This window comes from Podarcis filfolensis (genome assembly GCF_964270895.1).
Source record: "Podarcis filfolensis genome assembly, chromosome: 5".
Classification (NCBI taxonomy): domain Eukaryota; kingdom Metazoa; phylum Chordata; class Lepidosauria; order Squamata; family Lacertidae; genus Podarcis; species Podarcis filfolensis.
In genome coordinates this window covers 84,738,287-84,754,621 of record NC_139608.1, presented here as the reverse complement: position 1 = coordinate 84,754,621, position 16,335 = coordinate 84,738,287, and the positions used below count along the sequence as shown (strand labels likewise).

Below are 16,335 nucleotides of genomic sequence, written 5' to 3'. Positions count from 1 at the left end.
TTTGCTCATTGAATATAGACTGTTTGGCACCGTAGCACCAGCACTGAATGCACAACCATTTAATCAAAGCTCATTGTGTACGCATTTCAGTAACTCAATTAACCGAATGACCAGGCAGTACAGTCGAATTCCCTTTTATTTCATTACAAATAAGTACAACCGTGTTAAGCTGCTCTTGAGGTTTGCATGGCACAAACAAATTGCGTAGAGGGGGAAAAAACTTTCCAAAGTGGTGGCACCTATTGGACAATGCAAAGACTCCACTACCATACATTTTTCACCTTCAATGTAAAGCAAATTGTAGAAAATCCAGAATTGGCTACAGATTGTCTGCTGAATGCACAAGCTTGTAAGGCAAAAAACAGTTTAGGTTTGAAAGGCAGCATGTTGTAAACATTGCGGGGAAAGCCTTGTTCGTACCACTGAAGATCCCTCTGGCCAGAGGACTGTGCCCTTTGCCCCCCTCCCTTTTGTTTCTGAATAGCACTTAGAAAGTGACATGCCCTAATACCCTTTCCAACAGGCTATAAGAAGAATGTCAGTTACCTTCAGCGGTGTCCAAAAGTGGGTGTGGGTGTGTCCCTCTGTTTCCAGAAGTTCCTGCATTCCTCTTGTGCTTTGGTAGTTTGCTTGGCAGTGTACCGTGTTAGCTGGCTCTGCAGACAGTCCCCGGTTGCAATCACAAGTCATTTAACCCATCAGCCCACAAAAGGGAACTGTTACAGAAAGTTAATTTCAAAGCCATATATAAAGACCTATTTAAACTATGATTTAATTTGAAGAGGTGTAGTGCATGGGAATGAGTCTAATCAAGAGGAACTGTTAAAACTGGCATCTAGTGTAACTGGAGTCACCAAGTCATCTTGTTTCCCCTCAACTGGAGTGGGGGAATCCCAAGAAAACCCAACATTGATCTGCCAAGAAAGCAGGGATCTTGAGTCTCATGTTCGCACTTGGAATTTCCCTGCTTTTGTGATGTACTTCACACCTTTAAACGGTTTGTACTTTTCTCCGTACATGTCAAGGCGGTTTACTTTTAACCCTGAAATAAGGAACAAGATAGGTTTTAGGGACACAATCTTTAAACACGAGTCCAACTCTTACAACGGAGGAACCCCCTCATGAAAAAATCTGTTCAGCACAACTACTGACAGCAAGTCAGTCCTTCAGAGTAGCCAGTTTCCCAATTTATAGGGGATATAACTTGGCATGAGCTTTATTTCCCCAAGCTGGTGCCCTCCAGTTGTTGGATACCCATCAGCCATAACCGGCAGTAAAAGATAATGGGCATTGTTGTCCAAAATAACTAGAGAGCATCAGTGTGGGAAAGGTCAACTGGGTATGTGTCAATTTCAGGTTACAATTCTGCACCATGAACAGCTGAATTTGTTCAGATTGCCCTCCTTTTGCTAGTCATAGAGATAGATGCTGCTGCTGCTATTATTCATTGCATTTGTCGCTTGCTATAAAAAATGTCACACTGTAACTTAGTTATTAAAGCATGCAGAATTCAAAACATCACAAAGAGAAAATGTTGTCTATAAGTGCTCATCTTGCAATATTATAGAAGGTCAAATTCTGAACCACCCCACTAAAACATGAACACGGTAGAATGTTAAGCAGGGCTATGAGGCCACACACAGCCCTTTAGGCAGTGACAATCTTCAGCCACTGCTGAGACTTTTAAGATTTCAGCAGGCATCAGACATTTGCTATCTTCATAGCTATAAGGGGAAAAAACACTCTTTATGGTGGATGCCAAGATTGTGCCCCAAAGCCCTGTTCTGCAGTCAGCAAAACAGACAGCTCCTTCCTCTAATAGCAAACCCTGGGTGACTGATTATCGACAGGACTGGAGCCAAAATGGGACTGCTAAGGAACAAGGAGGTCGGGACAATGTGTTCAGATGAACTCTGCAGTATGCAGAAATGCAAAACTTATTTAAAGTTCAAAAGGGGGCAATCCCCACCCAAGAAGAGCCCAATGAAGACTGAGCATGCTCACCGACCTTTGGGAGATGGGAAGTGCCAAATAGGAAAGGGGTGGTGCAGAGGAAGAGACAATTGGCCTAACTATGCAGCTCTTGGTATTCTGGAGGAGGAGTGGCTGGTGCCTTGAAAAGGAACATTCCTCCTGGTGGACAAATTGCAGTATTTTTGCAGGTCCCACATTCTATACAGACTACTGAAATGCCATTTGTGGCAGATAAGAGGTAGAGGGACAGCCTTTAAAAGTATCCACCCTATCTCCTGCAATAGATACTGATTTAAATCAGATTTTTATTTTTATTTTAAAAAGCTCCAGCTGCAGCAGGTTTCTCACAAATACGTCAGCCCAGTGATTTTAGAATTAAACCCAAACTTCAGGCAAACATTATCTTCTTATAAAAGTACTTTTTCCTCTGTAAAACACATTTTACGTCATCATACAGTACAATCTCTCTTGTATGAGAGAAAGTGGCAAGGGGGGGGGGAGCTGGTGAGAGCTACCTCTGTTTTGCAGTTTGCTCAACTTCCTTGCAGTTTGCTGCCCCTTCTGTTTGTCCCACTTTGGGAGCCACCGCATGGTGAGAAAGCTAGCCCCTCTCCTGCTTCTTGGCTGTGCTTGTGAGCTGAAACTCAGGAACTGGCCAATCTATCTAAGCATGTCGCCTTCAAGAACTGAAATACGCTATTGAAGTCTTAAGTTGACCCCAACCTGCTGCGTGTTCCCTGAAGTTTGGGAGAGAAAGTCAAGGCCAAGTCCTGCTCCAGGCCAATGGGATAAGCACCTTACCTGAAATAGCCAGCTGCTGTATCTTGAACTGAACATTCAGGTTGGGGTTTTCTTCTGGCTTGGGCGCTCCAGACTGCAAATTCACTACCCCTTTAAGGCTGGGCAGCTTCTGCGGGGTGATTTTGCCAACATCCCATGTTAACACCTAAACAACAAACAGTAGTGATAACAGTGCCTTTCCAAACTGCTTTTCCTGCGAACAAAGTCAACATTGTCACCTGCATATTATAGTGTGCATGTGCTGAAGATGAGATTTAAATAACTGGCTAAGGCACCCTGTCCCACTTCCAGGAAGTTTTGAACCGGTTTGCGGCTTTCTCGTGATGCAGCACCTACTCTTTCAAGCAGGGCAAAAACTGAGAAAACTGTTTCGCAAAAGCTGGACAGGATACACACTAAAGGCCTGGCTGAGGATCCTGAAGCAAATGGCTTTGTTGCTGCCAGCAAGCTCCTAACCTACATTTCTAAACCAAAAAGCAACAGAAACAAGGGAAAGAAAGTAACAGAATATTCTTCCACTTGGGTTCTTTCCAAGAACGAGCCTGATCCTCACCCCCTAACCCTGTTTGCTTGGAAGGAATTCTTTGTTTGTTTGAGCAGGATTTACAAGGGCTCATGTGCATGAATGCAGCCTCACACCCTAATCCTATCCATGTTTACTCAGAAGTAAGCCTCACAGTTCAGTTGGATTTACTGCTAAATCGGGTACTTGGGACTGTAACCTTAATAGGACAAACTGAGAAGCTGAGGGAGAAAAGCTGGCCAGAAACATTTGTTTCAGTCGAGGCAAATGGAATGCAAAATAACTCCCCTAATTAATATCCACTTGAGGACATTCGTGCACAATAAGCAATCTTTGGGTTTTATTCTGCAACCAGCTGTTTTTGCAATGTTTCTGGCAGGCAAAGAAATCAGCAGAAAAATGAGGAGTCAGTGGGATGTACAGGGAAGACAATGGTAACGAGGCCTTACACTTTCAAGTGAAAGATTTACAGGACTCCAAATTCTGTGCAATTCTCGAGTGTCATTAACCTGGCTATTTCTAATCATTTGCTCGAGAACCATGAGCCAGGGCTACACTTGCAACATCCCTGTGTTAGGTAAGTGTGTGTGTCGTGACAGGGCATTTAGCTCACACTGGCAAGGCTATATTCAAGTAAAGCAGTTGTGTGAAACAGCAAGGAAAGCTCAAGTATGAGGCGTGAGCTTGTATCCTAGGCTGTCGATTTCCACTTGCGCAATGGAACTCCTCCCTTATCTCCTCTCCTCTGAAGCCCCCCCCCCATGCACTCCCTGAATGGAGATTTTGCGGGATGTGCAGGAAGAAGGGAGGAAGTGGGGGGTCCTGTTGCATAAGCAGAATGCTGCTTCCACAGTGCTGAATACAACCCAAAGGTGTCTTGTCACGTGTTCCCAGCATCCCATAAGGCAGTCAAAGGTGAGCACACTTATGCAGAGGTTAGAGAAGGTCAAGCGGCCATATGAATTGGTCCAATGCTCCATTACACATGGCAGCCCCACCCCCTTTTCATTTCATTGGAGCAAGCCCCTCTAAATTATACGAAAGGTGGGTTATATAACCCACAGAGGACAACAGGACTTACTTTGGTGACAGGATCAAACGTGTGGTTGCCTTGTGTGGCTGTAAGGTTCACGTTGAGCACCGCTTTTGGCATGTGAACGGTCATGAAGACTCCTTCCACCGTCTTCCCCATGTTCTGTTTGGGCCCAATTGTGACATCGAATCTTCCCGAAGATGAGTTGTCCTTGAAGCCAATCGCATGCTTCACGTATACTGGGATGGCCACCAAACTATACATTCAAAAAGGAGATTAAATGCAGTCATTAACCGTGTGGACACATATCAAATATGAGATGCTGTTTTACACACTGGGAAGTGGAGGCTTGTAAATGAATGAAGGCAAGTGGTCAGAACAGTGAACTCCTGGTTCTGCTTCCACTCCCTAGATAGCTCAGTTGGTTAGATCATGGTGCTGATAATGCCAAGGTTACAAGTTCGATCCTCCATAAGGGACAGTGGCATATTCCTGCATTGCACGGGGTTGGGCTAGATGATCCTCAGGGTCCCTTCCAACTCTACAATTCTATGATTCTCTCTCCCTGTATTATAAAACAAGCCCAAATCTAGTTTGCCTTACAGCCCCTCTACTCTCTTTCCCACCCAGATCTAAGGCATGTCTTCAGCTATGAGTTGGGCCAAACCTATTCAGGGACAACTCCATGGAGGCCACGCTTTCCACGAAGTCCCAAGCAGCCCCTTGCAAGGTCGTATCGGCATGGGTGTTAGAATTCCCTAGGACAACCAAACTAGGTGTCTCCAGCAGAACATCTGTCACCACCTGAAGCAGCTCAGGGAGAGAATCTTTGGTGCAGCAGGGAGGTCAGTACACCAAAAGGAATCCCATACTGCCCAATTGCCAAACTTCCAGAACATGCACTCAGAAAACTGGGTCTTCCCAATAGGACACCTGATGCAAACTAATGACTTCCTAAAACCCACTGCAACCCCCCTCCCCACCCATATGACCTGGGTTGCTGTGCATAAGAGAAACCTGGTGGACAAGCAGCAGCAGGAACAGGTCCATCTGCCTCATCCAAACAAGTCTCTGTTACACATGCCAGGTCAAGTCCTCCATCCACGATCAAATTGTGGATGACGGTGGTCTTGTGAATCATTGACCTGGCATTGCACAGCAGCACCTTAGGGTCATGTAGGTCTCCCTTGTTGATTCCAGTATCCTTCTGGTCAAGGCCAGACCTGGAGGCCGGGATAGTCTTCAAACAACGACTAAACCTGCCTCCTCAGCAATGACATGGTCTGGTCTTAGCGTAACTCCTCCTCCTACCCGTGATCACTAAGACCAGGTGTCCCAGTGCATCCCCCACTGTGGAACCTGTCCCAGCCATTCTGCTGGCTGGGGCCCACTCCCAGGCAGCCATGACCTTCTCCCCTTCAGAACAGAGTATGTTATACAACTATGCAATAAGTCAATAAAACAGTAGAAACTAATAATAAGAAGCACAATTTACAGTTATACTAAATGGACCTGAGAGATTGCCGCAAGTCAACTTCTAGAAAAACTCCTAGACAAATGGCTTTGAATCTTGGCCATGTTCTGCCATAGAACTGTTCTGCGTAGCTGGGGTTGGCTTACTAACAGAGTTCCCTGCTTTTTAAAATAACAACAAAAGGAGTTTGTCTCAGTGACTGCCATCCACCTCCCTGAGTAACCCCCATATATGCCATGGAGTGTGGCAATGGCGGTCACCAAAAGAACCTCCATTACTGTTAGAGAAAAAGCCAGCCACTCCCACCATTGGTGAAAGAAATCCTAACCTTTAAAAATAATTTACCCCTAAATTACGGGGCAAACCCACCAAAATGTCACCCACCCTCATTTGACAACAGGTGAATGGGTATGTGAACTGGAGAGAGTGTGTCATTTACTTTGGATTTGATATCCTGCTTTATCACTACCCTAAGGAGTCTCAAAGCGTCTCACAATCTTCTTTCCCTTCCTCCCTCCCAACAAACACTCTGTGAGGTGAGTGGGGCTGAGAGACTTCAGAGAAGTGTGACTAGCCCAAGGTCACCCAGCAGCTGCATGTGGAGGAGCGGGGAATCGAACCCGGTTCACCAGATTACGAGTCCACCGCTCTTAACCACTACACCACACTGGCTCTCATCAACAGTGTAAACTGGCTTTCAGCAAACTATGGGATCCTCATAACAAAACCACTTCTGAGTCTGTGGGTAGGGATTTGCCTAATTTTTTGCACACAGAGATGCTCAGTTTTCGTTAGGCACAGAGATAATAAGCAATATTAGCCTGTGTTTCTAAGACCTGTCTTAGAAACTATGCAGGTTACAGAAAGGTATCAGCATGCATACGGCACCAACGCAAAGAATAGAGTTTAGCAGGATCGTGGATGACAGCAAAGACAACTGTTGTGTATAGACACAGCCCCTCATCTTCAGACTTACTTTTGTGAGCTGACTCGATAGGAAATCAATCTGAAGTTTCCATCTGGGGGAATGAAGGAGAGCACTCTTTCCGACTCCCAGCGCTTGAATCGAATACAGGGGTGAAAGCTCACATCATCCAGGAGTCTTGGATTCTACAGAAGGTGAATCAAGATAAACACTTTCTCAGTCATACTAATTATTGACTAGATGACCTAAGGGTTCTTTCCAACTCTACAGTTTTAGGATTTCATTATTCATCCCGGAGCATCACAATGTTTTTCTCTCATATTCATTAGAATACATTGATCTTGGCAAATCTAGAGATTTTCAAAACCTGGCCCAGTTAAACTCACTGCCTTGGTATTTGGCAAGTCACTGTCATGTGCCAACTAGTAAGGTTTTTGGAAGATAGGAGGAGACAATAGCTGCAAGCCTATGCAAACTAATTTAGGGTTAAGTGGGACTTTCTTTTGAGTCAACATGAATAGGATTGCACTAGTTAATGATTAATGCTTTTGGATGAGTGCTATGCTTCAACTCTCAAGAGCCAACATCTATCCCTTGCGTTCATTTGTGTATAAAACACACACATAAACTGTGATAGACCCGAGTCCCTCTGTGCCACATAATACACATATTTGCCTCCTCCTCACCTTCAAGGTGATTCCTGGCGCTTATAATAGACTCATTCCCTACATGCAGCTTGCAAGTGCTTCAGTTAGCCTTTGCCGGTGGATCACCCCTAGGCTGTTACTCATTTCCTTCCCAAGTTATTTTCTCCTATTTTCTGGGCACTTCATGGAGCCCCAAAGTGACTCTCTGTACACAACTGTGCACGTTGGTGCTTAAACAAATGAATAATAAATAGTCACTGCCTTTCATATAGTTTCCCTTCTTTAATCAACTTACTGCATTTAGAATTTGAGGCACAGCAGGATTCTCTGCCACCCAGGGACAGGGCTCCCTCCACACTGCCCTGACAGCTTGAAATACAGTACCGGTTTTAAGTTAACAGGAGGTAGGGGAAAAGGCAGGCTGATGCTTAGGTGGTGCAGACTGGGAGCTTAGACAGCGGTCCCCTTCTCATGGGTTGAATAATCTAGATCATGGGTACTTCACTCACCCAGATTTAGGCTGGCCAGAGCGACCAGAAGCGACAGTAACAAGGCAAAGGACACACTGCTGGGAGTCTGTCCAACACAGTTAGTGCTGGGATAGTGGATCCCTCTCCTGCACAATTACTTTAATTCCTCTCATTCACTGTTATTTAAGGCAGGGATGGGGGGACCTTTGGCCCATAAGCCTGATTAAGCCCAGCTGGGCCTCAATTTATATTGCAAACCAACCTGTCATCACTGGATGAAGTATAGAAATTACTAATAGTAATTTGGGTAGTTTCCCCACAAACCATGCCCATCTGCTCCCACACCTGATATCATATACCTACATGGCTACAAAAGACCAATCAGGAACCAAAGTGAGATCTTGACTGTTTTTTTCCAAGCGGAACTCGCTGACAGCACTAATCAGCTGCTTGAGGATCCACGATTGTACGGAGGGTTCTATTTGCGTTCAGGTGAATGCAGACCTCTACTACTATTTAGAACGAATATGCACACACGCTATAAACGAAAACTCGACTTACCATAAAAGAAAGTGAAAGATCAGGCATCCCCGAGAGTTTGATGCAGGCATCAATGACCCCTTGAATTTCTGCAAAGACTGTGGAGCCTGGCAGCGAGGAAGGAAAGATCACAGAGCGATCTCTTAAAAGAGGATTATCAGCAGATCACACCTTAAGGAGTCATTTGCACCATGCAAGTGAATAAACTACCGTATTTTTCGCTCTATAAGACACACCAGAGCACAAGACGCACATAGTTTTTGGAGGAGGAAAACAAGAAAAAAAATATTCTGAATCTCAGAAGCCAGAACAGCAAGAGGGATCGCTGTGCAGTGAAAGCAGCAATCCCTCTTGCTGTTCTGGCTTCTGTGATAGCTGCGCAGCCTGCGTTCGCTCCATAAGACGCACACACATTTCTCCTTACTTTTTAGGAGGGAAAAAGTGAGTCTTATAGAGCAAAAAATACGGTAATTTAATGTGCTTCAGGCAGACTTCAGTTCATTGGATATTATTTGCCCTGGGGCTATGTTTTTGAATTGTCACAACAACTGAAGATATTTTTTAGCAACTGTGGCATAGCTGCTAGAAGAACAAGCTGTGCCATTTCCAAATCTTGTTCCTCCCATGACCTCATTAAGCGGTCTTAAGAAAGTCATTCAGTTTCGGCCTTGGCCCCTTATCTACAACATGTGAGTAGTTAATATTGACATTACAACAACCCTGTAAAGTAGGCTTACTAAGATATCAAATTTCACTGAGCACTTCGAAATCCAAGCTACGATATAAAAGATATTACTGAAGACTATTTGTGAAGCACTACCCCAGCTCTAACTCTTCCATTTCACTCTGCCAAGGATAAGAACACACATTTGAAAGCCTCGTACCAGATTTGTCTATAATGGCATCTATTTCTTCAATCACATCGAAGTAAGCTTCATTGTTGGTGTACTTTACTCCTGCTCTTCTCCAGGGAATGTTTGACAGCTGCCCGGTTGGAAGAGTATCACCCACATTGCTGCTGCCTTGGAAATACAAGAATAGCCAAAAGAAACCAGTAAGAAATCAATATCCTAAGCAAACAAAAAAACCTGTCATACACACACACACACACAAAACACCACCTTCCTTACTGAATGACTAGAAAGTAGGCAACGTAATGCTGATTTTTAACAAGGGACTCAGGAAACTACATGCCAATTAGCTTAACATCTGTCCAAGGTAAACTGGTACAAAGCATACATTATCTTTAAAGGCACTGTGCACCAATTTCCCCAACGTGTATATGGACGAATAATCTTTGCAGAAGAATCAAGGAAAATCTTGCTTCAGCCAGGGCTGGGCGATATCTGGTTTTCAACATTGTGATATATAACCAGCTAAACATCTTGATGTATCAAGGATGGAGCTATGTAGAGCATTGGCTGGCTTCATGGTGTTTCCCACTTTGTGATTTTTGCATAGCACGCACATACATCATGATTCATGATATATTGCCAGGTCAATATACAGTGGTACCTCGCAAGACGAATGCCTCGCAAGACGAAAAACGCGCAAGACGAAAGAGTTTTCCGTTTTTTGAGTCGTTCCGCAAGACGAATTTCCCTATGGGCTTGCTTCGCAAGACGAAACGTCTTGCGAGTTCTTGCGAGTTTGTTTCCTTTTTCTTAAAGCCGCTAAGCCGTTAATAGCCGCTAAGCCGCTAATAGCCGTGCTTCGCAAGACGAAAAAACCGCAAGACGAAGAGACTCGCGGAACGGATTAATTTTGTCTTGCGAGGCACCACTGTATATATATCGCCCAGCCCTAGCCTCCGTGCCATCTGGAGTGATTTGAGAGTGTCAACAAGCAAGTGGATAGGCTGGTCTGGTAAATACTACATAGTTCTTTGACAGAGCCCCTCCAAAGCAAATGATGATGATGGATAAATTTAGCAGTCACGGGATAAGAGGTCTGGCCCTCTTTTGCAGGAGCAGCCAACAGGGCTGATGCAAATCTCATCAGCCCTAGCCAGTTTCTCAAAGGCGGAGGGCATGTTATCTGATCCTGCTCTCATAGCTCAGGAACTTAAGAAACATTCAAAGGTTTCTCTTCCTGAATTTGCACAAACCAACTTTTTTGGAGAAGCACAAAGTGGTCAAGCCTTTGATTTCAAGAGCGCTAAGAAGGAGTTGCGTTTGGAAGCTGTCGTGGTACCTGTGATGGAGTTGACAACGGAGCGCAGGATCGTGGGAGGCTTAATGAGCTCTTTCAGGATGTTGGATTCTGTTGCCAGAGGAAAGCCATTGTCCAGCATTTCTTCAAGAAGCTCATAGACAATAACAACATTGTCTTTAATTGCAGTCTCTGAGCACTCTCCAAAGTAATCCTAAACCAAGCAGAGGATGCAAAGGAGGAGATTTATTCCAGTTAAAAGCTTTTCCTTCACCTAAAAACCATGTTATATTCAGCAACTGCCACAGCCTAATGCTCTGCAAGCTTTCTGAACCACACTTAAGATGAACTGCTGAGTGCAGCAAAAGCAAGCAGACCTGATATTTTTTCTCCATTGCAATGCAATGGAGCAGTCCTTGCCAGAGCTGATGTCCACTTGTTTCCCTGCTCTCCCATGCTCAGATGGGACTGCAAAGAATTTTGACAGGTGGGCAGGGCAACCCACCTGTGACATTAGAGTGGTGCCTATAATTCTCAGGTGAGCTGCCTTTCCCACCTGTCAAAGTCTGCCACCCCTAATATAGACAGATGCTCCTCTTAGCGATAGCCCCACTCAACAAAAAAAGCTAACTACTACTTTGTTTTTGTATTTGACTAAAATTATTTCTATTCTAGTTACCCAATTTCACCCACTCTGTGCTAATTCATTACATCACTAGTTAATTGTACAAAACAAAGGATTTCTAAAAGTTAAATGCTTGTTGTATATAAAAGTGGGAGAGGAATCCTCCAGGCCAGGCTTCCTCCAGATGTTTTGAGACTACAATTCCCATCATCCCTGACCACTGGTCCTGCTAGCTAGAGATCATGGGAGTTGTAGGCCAAAAAACATCTGGAGGGCCGAGGCTGAGGAAGCCTGCTCCAGGCACAGGCCAGAGCATGTGACAAGTGTATTTAAACGCAACTGAGCACCCTGTGGAAGGCTCACATGGCTAAGAACAGGCATAGGCAAACTCTGCCCTCCAGATGTTTTTGGGACTACAACTCCCATCATCCCTAGCTAACAGGACCAGTGGTCAGGGATGATAGGAATTGTAGTCCCAAAACATCTGGAGGGCAGAGTTTGCCTATGCCTGGCTAAGAACTTCCCCAAGGCCCGCAACTCGTAGGAATTAGACCTTCGTTTCCCCTCTGAAACCCTACAATTGCTCCGCAGACTAACCTGAAAAGTGTCTGCTACACGGTGAAGGAATTCAATGACAAAGAGTGGCGGCACTTCTGTCTGTATGACAGACACAAAAAATATTTTATCCCGATAGATGCTGATGAGGTAGTGGTGAGGCGTGGAGATGACAGGAGGCACATTTTCAACATCGGCGGCTCTCTCCTGAGCTTCAAAGAAATAATCACACACAGATTGGCTGACAACGCTCTTCCAGTGCTTCTCCAAGAATATATCACCAGAACAGTTTATAAGAAACAGACTGTGGATCATTTTCTGTTGGAGACACATTCACACATATTAATGCAAATAAACAATTATTTGGGCTGTTGATCTGCTCCCTCCCTCCCCCCCCCCGAAACTTTTTGGGAACCATATGCACTAGAAGAGGTAGCTCAGGCTACATATAAACATAACTGCTGTGTGCTGTTTGGAAGAGGGTCAGTGGAAGAACCCATCCTTTGAAGCTCAGTCTTTGAAACTCAGAATTTTCTGCAAGGTAATCCAAGTTAGCAGTCAGGAAAATTTGCCTGCAGAGCTGCATCTGAAACAATTTGCAGACTAGCTAAATAACACTTGGCTGGAGTCAACGTATGGAAAGTCCTATGTTAAACTCACCAGAGGTTTTTATTTTACTTTTAGATTTACAAAATACCTAAGTAGTTTCTCATTATAGCAATTTTTACTGGTTTATGAGAGTCATCTGGGTTCTACTGCCAGCTGCTTTTAAGCAAAGATAAACAGATCAAGAGTAATGGTAGCAGCCATTTTGAAGTGCCCCATTTATTTCCTAATGCATTATTATCTTTAATATGCCACTGTAAAAGGCGTTACTTAAATACTAAAAAGTGTGCTACCTGGTTTAATTTGCTACTACTATCTACACAGCCGGTTTATGAAAGGTTTTTCCAGCATCAGTAAAAACCACATGTTTTAAAGCTCCATGACAAGATTTTCCAGGAACCTAACAGGACTAAAGGAACACACCAGTTAGAAAATCTCAGCCTTGGGGAAAGTAGCAAGTCGTATTCTTTGTCTGCTAAGTCGACAAACCCCGTTTTTGCACAGACTTTCATTGATACAGTCTTCAGTGAAACTTCAATGGAACTTAGCTGGAGGAGGAAATAGTAATAGCTAGCTAGGCATAGCCTTTAGATTTTATTTGTGTATCAAATCAGAATTAGGCTCTGCAAGCAAATCTTCAAGAGATAACAAATTTCAGTAGCAGTAGCACAAGACGCAGTTAACACTACTAACTTACAGAGCTTCAAAAGAAGGACCAAGGAAGTTCAAGAGGGATAGTTCAGAGAGTGATGGAGTAGATCTGGGGTGGGGGACCTCTGCCCCTCCAGATGTTATTCGACATCAGGAAGAACATTCTGACTGTAAGAGCTGTTTGACAGTGGAAGGTTGTGGATGCTCCTTCCTTGGAGGTTTTTAAGCAGAGGTTAGATAACTCTCTGTCTTGTATGATCTAGTTAAGATCCCTGCATTGCAAGGGGCCGGACCTGTTGACCCTTGATGTCCCTTCCAACTCTACAGTGCTTTAATTCTATGACTCCAACTCCCTTTAGCACCAGCCAGCAGGGCCAATGGTCAGTGATTATGGGAACTGCAGTACAACACTATCTGCAAGCAGCGTTTGAAATTTTCCAGGCCTGGCTATTGGCCACTTGTGAGCAAATGAAAATGCCTATGCACCAGGATGGTATCTGATGTCTCCATCATCTGGAGCTGCATCCCTGGGAATCCTTGGATCTTGACTGTTTTCACACACTAATAACACCACTGTAGAATTCTGCTATATTATATCTGCACAATCAGAATGAATTTCAGGAACCAAAAAGCTGTAGTGAAAAATATGACTTTTGAGCCATCTGGCCCCAAAATGGCAACTAGGCATTCCGTTTTGGTGACTGTAACCCTGGTTTAGGAGCCATTTGGTGCCTAGCTTTTTGCAGGTTGCTGGGAAACAGAGTTCAATAAAATCTGGAGGGCTTGAGGCAAGTTCTTCACCTCAATACTGTGTAAGCCTCAGGGCAAGTCAGTATCATCCCGAAAACATGCCCTATTGTTCTAGGCTGAACAGAAAATTCTACATGATTAATGTCTTTTTAACATTACACAACCATTAATGTCTTTGGAAAATCTTTGCAATTTGCAACGCAATCACAGAGAGCTTCCTTTTCTGCCAGTAGCACTGATGAAAATGTTCATGGGCTTTTAAGGATGCTACCAATGAATTTTCAATTTTTCACATCCCAGTGATTTTTCTGGCTCCCAAATTGATCTGCCAAAAGCTGGCTAGGTGTCATATGGTTATGGTTATCCTTTACTATGATAGAAACTGAGATATAAAAGCTATTGCCCCGGTTGCACCAATGGAATATTTAGAGGCCTTTTGTTTGTTTTGCAAGATTGCAAAGTTGAAAATGAATCTGACTCGTGACATAGCATGGCATCAAAAAAAAAAAAAAAAAGCTGCTGTGCACCAGCTAGCCCGATGCTGGAGATGTCAGGTGCCATCCTGGCACCCAGGTATCTTCACTTGGTCATGAGCGGCTGATAGACAGGTGCAAGATGCACCTGGCTAATTTTGAACGCTGCATGGAGCCAATGAAAACATACAACAGGACCACTTCACCTGGTCCACTGCCCCGACTAACCCTCTGAGTCAGCAGAACTTGCCTTTTCAACTACCGTTCTGAACATTAGTTTATACTGAAAAGGAAATATGATATAATCCAGGATCAATTTATCAACTGTCAACATATTGGATGCCTATTTTGCACTCCTTACTAGGATCTGCCTACAGCAGGTACTCCATTGCTCCTCTCCTGGTTACACTAAAGGCAAAGAAATTCAGCAGACAGCTGTATAGAGGTAGTGAAATAATTATGGAAACACCTTCCCAGTGCATTCCAGTGCCAACAGAATGAGCACCATGTGCTTTAAACACAACACCATCCCCCCCCCCCCGAAGCAGAAGCTACTTTTGACTTCAATTGCTATAACCCAGCCTAATAATGAAATATTTCATTGGGTGCTTCGTGCAGCATCCATACAGACAAGAGCACCCTTAATTCCTGAAAAGAGCTTCAGATGTGGAAGGGAAGGTGTTGGCAACACTCTGGATCACCCTCCTTTCTTTCCTATCTCTATAGTCCATCAGCTGTTCTGGTTTGTCAATTATCCAATAGCACAAACCATTGTTTACATATCCATTTCAAGCTAGGGTTTCCGGTTCTGGATTGCTAGCCAGCTGCAAACTATAAATTGCCAATGGCCGCCACACAAACATGTAATTAAGATTCCTTAACCACTGCCTGGTGTGAAGTCTGATATGGACCATTCAGATCTGCCTGCCCCTTGTCTGTGGGGAACCCAAATTCCTGAGGCTTAGCCAACACCACCAATATGTGAAAGTCTGCAGGCCGGTTTGTGTAACAACAGTTTAAGTTTATTTTACGATACTGCTGGAGGAGGAGATGTATATAGGTGTTTGGGGTTTTTTTGCCTTTTGCTTTTTACATCTTGCCACGCCTAAAGGACAAACAAGCATCTTCCAAATTACAAGGAAACAGTCCAGTTTTTTCCTTCACCTAGAACCTCAGCCCTCATGTAATTTAAGTTATACTGCTGCCATTAGCTCAACGGTGAACGTGCATGCAACCCTCGGGACCAGCTGTATTTCTCACGTCTCATTTTCCCACCCAAAACAAACCCGCAACAGTTGAAAATACCACCAAACTAGTTCAGCAAAGGATTACAGAAGTGGCAGCAAGATTTCTAGCATTTCCAGGAATCGCACTTTTTTTTACAATCAGCCTGGAGAAACATCTGTTAGTTCTCTAACCAGCTGGTACCACCCAAAGAGTCACCGACAGCGCAAGCCTCAGCATGTCTACTCAGAAGTAAGCCCTATTGCATGCAGCGGGGCTTTCTCCAGGAAAGTAGGGGCGGGGATCAGGGACTGTAGCCTAAGCCGCCAGTTCAGTCTTAACCTCCAACTGAATCGTAACTAAGTGCCTTTACGCACGAACCTTCCACCAACTCACCCTCCAAGCGGAAAACTAACTCTAGAGCAGCAGGATCCGGCACAAGCCACACAGCAGCAGCAGCGCTGGCAAAAAGATGGCTGCGAAGCCCTCCGATGGGGCCAGCCCCATCGCTAACCACACCCCGGCAGGGCGCCCTTGCAAACTGCCTGCACTGAAATGCAAGCCGCGGTTGGAAGAGGCCCAGGCGCCTGCCTTCCTAGAAATGTCCCTGCCATCTCCATTGCGCTTCCTAGTTCAAAAGGAACGATGCATCCTCGCTCCGGAGTTTTGGAGCGCAGCGAACTTCGCTGGGCGCGTTTTCATCCTTAGCTGCAATTTTTTGCTAACAATTCACCCAGGCGCAGAACTGGGAGTTGCATTATGGCCGGTCCTACCTGAAAATTTGGGGCCAAGTCCTTCCGCCTTTTTTATTTTTAAGCCCAATGCCCGCGCATCCCCTCCGTTGCTGGATCAGGCATTCCGCCCAGCCTACCCTGCGCGCTTTCGTGCGTAAATCTCTCCCCGCCTCCTCTTG

At 44.7% G+C, this 16,335-nt stretch overlaps 1 protein-coding gene across 3 annotated transcripts; it reads right to left on the bottom strand.

Moving 5' to 3' along the window:
- Window positions 1–118: 118 nt before the first annotated feature.
- On the bottom strand, window positions 119–16,329 carry AP3M1 (adaptor related protein complex 3 subunit mu 1). Of its 3 annotated transcripts, none has more exons than XM_083615875.1 (9): window positions 16,196–16,329; window positions 11,761–12,036; window positions 10,581–10,752; window positions 9,272–9,409; window positions 8,409–8,494; window positions 6,782–6,915; window positions 4,380–4,587; window positions 2,776–2,920; window positions 119–1,042 (listed from the first exon to the last, which is right to left on the bottom strand). In XM_083615875.1, the coding sequence occupies exons 2-9, from the start codon at window positions 12,031–12,033 to the stop codon at window positions 942–944; spliced, it is 1,257 nt and encodes a 418-aa protein (XP_083472001.1). In that variant the 5' UTR covers window positions 12,034–12,036; window positions 16,196–16,329; the 3' UTR covers window positions 119–941. The 3 variants fall into 3 exon arrangements, with proteins under 3 accessions (XP_083472001.1, XP_083472000.1, XP_083472002.1); XM_083615874.1 differs by lacking the exon at window positions 16,196–16,329 and adding an exon at window positions 15,819–15,936; XM_083615876.1 differs by lacking the exon at window positions 16,196–16,329 and adding an exon at window positions 15,804–15,899.
- Between the last annotated feature and the right edge of the window lie 6 nt (window positions 16,330–16,335).

Bases quoted from the DNA above. Each gene is read 5' to 3' on its own strand.
- AP3M1 (XM_083615875.1), bottom strand. From the start codon at position 12,033: ATGATCCACAGTCTGTTTCTTATAAACTGTTCTGGTGATATATTCTTG. The intron at 8,495-9,271 runs GTACGAGGCTTT...CCTCGCTGCCAG, and splicing joins TGCCATTATAGACAAATCTG to GCTCCACAGTCTTTGCAGAA. The intron at 1,043-2,775 runs GTAAGGTGCTTA...TCCTTATTTCAG, and splicing joins ACAGCAGCTGGCTATTTCAG to GGTTAAAAGTAAACCGCCTT.